General features: G+C 35.5%; 1 protein-coding gene across 1 annotated transcript; it reads right to left on the bottom strand.

Annotated features, from left to right (window-relative positions):
* Positions 1-497: 497 nt before the first annotated feature.
* LOC107660489 (uncharacterized) lies at positions 498-3076 on the bottom strand. Its single transcript, XM_016449809.1, has 2 exons — positions 3051-3076; positions 498-2417 (listed from the first exon to the last, which is right to left on the bottom strand). The coding sequence occupies exon 2, from the start codon at positions 2407-2409 to the stop codon at positions 610-612; it is 1800 nt and encodes a 599-aa protein (XP_016305295.1). The 5' UTR covers positions 2410-2417; positions 3051-3076; the 3' UTR covers positions 498-609.
* Positions 3077-4418: the final 1342 nt, after the last annotated feature.

Below are 4418 nucleotides of genomic sequence, written 5' to 3'. Positions count from 1 at the left end.
TGTGGCGTGAGAGGGCCCAGGTAGGGCAGGGTAAATTACAATAAATACAGTAAAAAAAAAAAAAGATTGTTTTAGCCAACAGATTTTGTAAATAATACAATTGTATACATTAATCACTTTTAAAACATGTGACATTTCCCAAAATTTAGAAAGACAGAATTCACAGTTTTTTTAAAAACTTTTTTTTCTGTTCTATCAAACCATTTTTTTAACCACTGCCAGTGTTATTCAATTTTGTTTGCTTGTTCTGTCCATCGGAATATAAAAAAAAAAAGGACACAGAGCCAACTCACTTTCATCAGATGCATTTCAATAGAAACTGGGGAAAAATGTATACAACAAACAAATCAAGGCTATTGCATATTAGATATTATAATTAAATTCAGTTTTCAAGATTGTTGTTATCAAGATTTTATCTTATCTGGAATAATTAGTTTGTTAATAACAAATTAAGATATAAGTATTAGAGTACAACTTCTGTGATTAACAGTGCATTATATGTTAAAACAGTGTATTAATGATCATTCTTATAAGTACATGGACAGCAGATTGTTACAGAAGTTGATGTATGTACATAAAGACTCACTAAAGGCATTAAGGTTAATCTTTTTAACCACTCTTCCAGGGCTCAGTTTTCACTAATACATTATCAGAACTTTTGTCCTTCAGGAAACGAATCTGCACTCCAGGCGCAATGGCCAAACTGGATTTGTACTGATAAATATCATAATTCTCAGTACCGTCCTCCATCTTTTCAAACTTCACAGCATATTGATATGTGTCATACTTTTTATTGGATTTTTGTGAACTACTATAAAACCCCACCCATGAGTAGTAGAAAGTATCTTTCCAGTTTCTGAAGGTCTTCTTGATATAAAGCAGAGCACAAGCTTTACCGTCTTTAGTGAAAAGCTGCAGACCAGCATCAGTCTTTGGTATTGAAGTAGGGAAGACATTGTTGGCATCATAAAACTCTAGTTTGTAAAAGAATTCTGGATCAGCCCAGGGTGATGAGAGTTTAGGCACAGGATCTTCACAATTTAATGGTAATACAGTCACTTTTTCAACACCCTCCCAGGGCATAGTCTGTGCTAAAACTTTGTCATATTTTTTGTCCAGCAGGAATCGGAGTTGCACTCCAGGAGCAATGACTAAATTTGACTTGTAATGGTAAATATCATAATCCTCTGTGCTAAAGTCTTTAATCTTTGTAAATTTATCAGCATACTGATATGTTGAATAGGCATCATTTTTTTCCTGTGAACTTTTGTAAAACCCCACCCACGAGTGGGAAAAAATTTTTTTCCAGTCACTGAAGGTTTTCTTGATGTAGAGTCGAGCACTGGCTTTTCCGTCTTCAGTGTAGAGCTGCAGACTAGCATCAAACCCCTTTATTCTAATGGGGATCACTCTGTTAGCTCCATCAAACTCTGGTCCATACCAGATGTCTGCTTTACTAAAATATGATGTGTACAGTCGCAGTCTGGGTTGGAGACCAGCATTCAGTGAGACAGAGGTATCTAAAGCGTCAGATGATTTTGTAATTTTGACCTCTTTCTTGACATCTGTACAAATTTCATTAGTATTAGTGGAATAAATGTTTTGGCAAATATCAATGTAGACATATTTATATTGTTTTATTATATCATCAGGTATCTCCCATATGAGTTTTGAGCAACCTTTTTTATTTGCTTTTATCTCTAGTTTAATTCCCTCATATGTATTGTACTGGGAATCAGGTGAACGTTTCTTTTGGCGCCTGGTGTTTGTAGAGTCATTGCGTTTATATCCTAACTGATTCAGAAACTGACGGCATCTGTCTTCTTCTGTTTTTTCTGCTGTATCACTTAATATAATGTAAACATTGTTCTGATCTGAATTGCATTTAAAAGGGTGTCTGAGCTGCAATATCAGTGCAGGAGTAATCTCATAAGTGACAGAAGGATTAAAGTCATTCCTGCCACTGTTATGTGCTGTAATAAACACACTGAGTATCCTCCCTGGCCTATTTTGACTCATACAGACAATGAGCCTGTCCATGTTGCTTTCTAGCATGTTGTTTCTGTTCTCGTGCACATAATTTGGCAATTCATTAGCACGCTGCAAAAATAGATTGCCAAAAGTATGATAACTCTCCCTGGATCTCAATAGCGGGAGAATGCGCTCATGATTTCCAAACCGGTGAAATCCATAATCACCTCTAATAGGATTAAAATTCAAATACATATTATTGTTCTGATCAACATCCACTCTTTGGGCAAACCAGAATAATAATTGGAGTCCATGATGTGGAGAAGAACTTCCATAGCGTGTGTTTTTCAAGTCATCAATATTGTTAAGTTTTCTCACAGAAGAGACACTCGCCAAGAAGAGACAGAAGAGCAGGAAGCAGAGTCTCATGGCACCCATGGCAAAATCTTAATCAAAAACAGAATATTGCAAATCAAACATATAAGCTGTAAATAGAATTGGCAGGCAATTTAATAAAGGCAAAATGTTGTAGTTTTATACTGAATTTAAGATTTTAATATTATCATTATAAAAAACTGAACAGGAAAATTTTGTGCTATTTTAATGTTTACACTAAAAAATATTGACAATTTAGAACTTCCTTACAGTAGTACATTTTTATAAAAGTTCTTAAAGTTGCGGAATTTCTATTGAGCGCCAATTGGGAAACTCATCAAAAAATAGATCAATGCTTTGAAAGTGCCACAGAGCCACTCAGTGTACACTTTTAGGGGAAATCAACTTTGGAGTGGCTGCTTACAGTTATATCCACATTAAGATGGGATAGGAGAAAATATTTTATCATTTAAAAAATTACATACATAACCTTAAACTTTAATTAAAATTTTCAAGAACACAACACTGATACCTATCATTGGCAATATTGTGTCAATAGTTTAATAACTTTTGTTTGATTTAAATTTTATATTTTTTAATTTAGTAAATGTAATTCATAATCATAATTTATAATCTGAATGCATTTAAACTCTTTGAAGACATCTATCATTTTCAACAGACTTAAAACTTTAAACTCATCCTACCTCAGATTGAAGGTCCTCAGTGGAAGAGCCTCTGCATCTTTCACATCTCTCGGATGTTTATTTATTCAGTATGGAGGAGGCTGTACTTTACAGACAGGGTGTGTCTGTAACCGTGTCATTTTTACCATAACGGAACAATTTTGCCACAATAAAGTTTTTTTTAGTGTACTTGTTTATAGAGACAACATGTCAGTGCTTGAATTATCAGACATGATACAGTATGTGAAGAAAGCAAAGAATAATCAAGGTAACTGCATTACAAGCCTACTGGTGCATTACTATCTACTAACTATCTACTTGTGAACAGTTTTTTATTGTGTGTAATTTCTCAAGTTATTAGGGCCCGAGCACCGATGGTGTGAGCTGTTGGAATTGCTCCGTTTCTTCTTCTTCTTCTCCAAAGTGAATCGCACTCGATAGCGCCACCTGTAAAATTTCAACGGAGTGCGCCTCGAGCTACGTTTTACGTACATGTACGAAAATCGGTACACACGTGTAACACACCATTACCTACAAAAAAGTATCTTGGAACAAAATCGAAAACCCAACAGGAAGTACGTTATTTTGAATTTCCTGCACGATTTTTGTGCAGTTTTTGCCATTTCCAGGCCTCGTACTTTGATGAACTCCTCCTACAGTTTTAATCGGATCATCTTCAGATTTGGTGAGGGTCATCATAAGGCCTTTGTGACATTAAATTGTGGAGATCTTGAGTTTTCGTCAAGGGTCATGTCCCTGGCAGCCTGACAAAATTTGATATTTCACCATGAAAAAGGAAGTTGCTGTAATTTAATGCAGTGAAACAGGAAGTTGATGTAACTCAGGCATGCAGTGTCCAATCTGCCCAAAACTTGTTTGATGAGAGTTCTGGCCTGAACACATCTAAATGCAAAGATTCAGTTTTAGTCATAGTGTCACCTACTGTCAATAGGAAGTGACATGTTTAACACTGTGATGCACTATTAGCAACACCGTAAAATATGCCATTGTGTGCTAAACATGCTAGAAATGTGCTCAAACATGCTAGCAACACTTAGCTAAGTGCTAAAGCATGCTATTAACACCATCAAACAGGAAGTTGTTGTAACTCATGCATACAATGTCCAATCTGCCTCAAACGTCACATGTTTGATTAGAGGATGCACTATTAGCAACACAGTAAAATATGCCATTGTGTGCTAAATATGTTAGAAACATGCTCAAACATGCTAGCAACACTTAGCTAAGTGCTAAAGCATGCTATTAACACCATCAAACAGGACGTTGTTGTAACTCATGCATACAATGTCCAATCTGCCTCATACATCACATGTTTGATTAGAGTACTGGCCTGAACACATCTAAAAGCCAATATTCAGTTATAATTAT

The sequence above is a fragment of the Sinocyclocheilus anshuiensis genome, unplaced genomic scaffold (genome assembly GCF_001515605.1).
Source record: "Sinocyclocheilus anshuiensis isolate Anshui unplaced genomic scaffold, SAMN03320099.WGS_v1.1 scaffold850, whole genome shotgun sequence".
NCBI lineage: Eukaryota > Metazoa > Chordata > Actinopteri > Cypriniformes > Cyprinidae > Sinocyclocheilus > Sinocyclocheilus anshuiensis.
This window is presented reverse-complemented; position numbering and strand designations above follow the sequence as displayed.

What these genes read in the sequence shown, in the direction of transcription:
- LOC107660489 (XM_016449809.1), bottom strand. Translation starts at nt 2,409, where the DNA reads ATGGGTGCCATGAGACTCTGCTTCCTGCTCTTCTGTCTCTTCTTGGCG.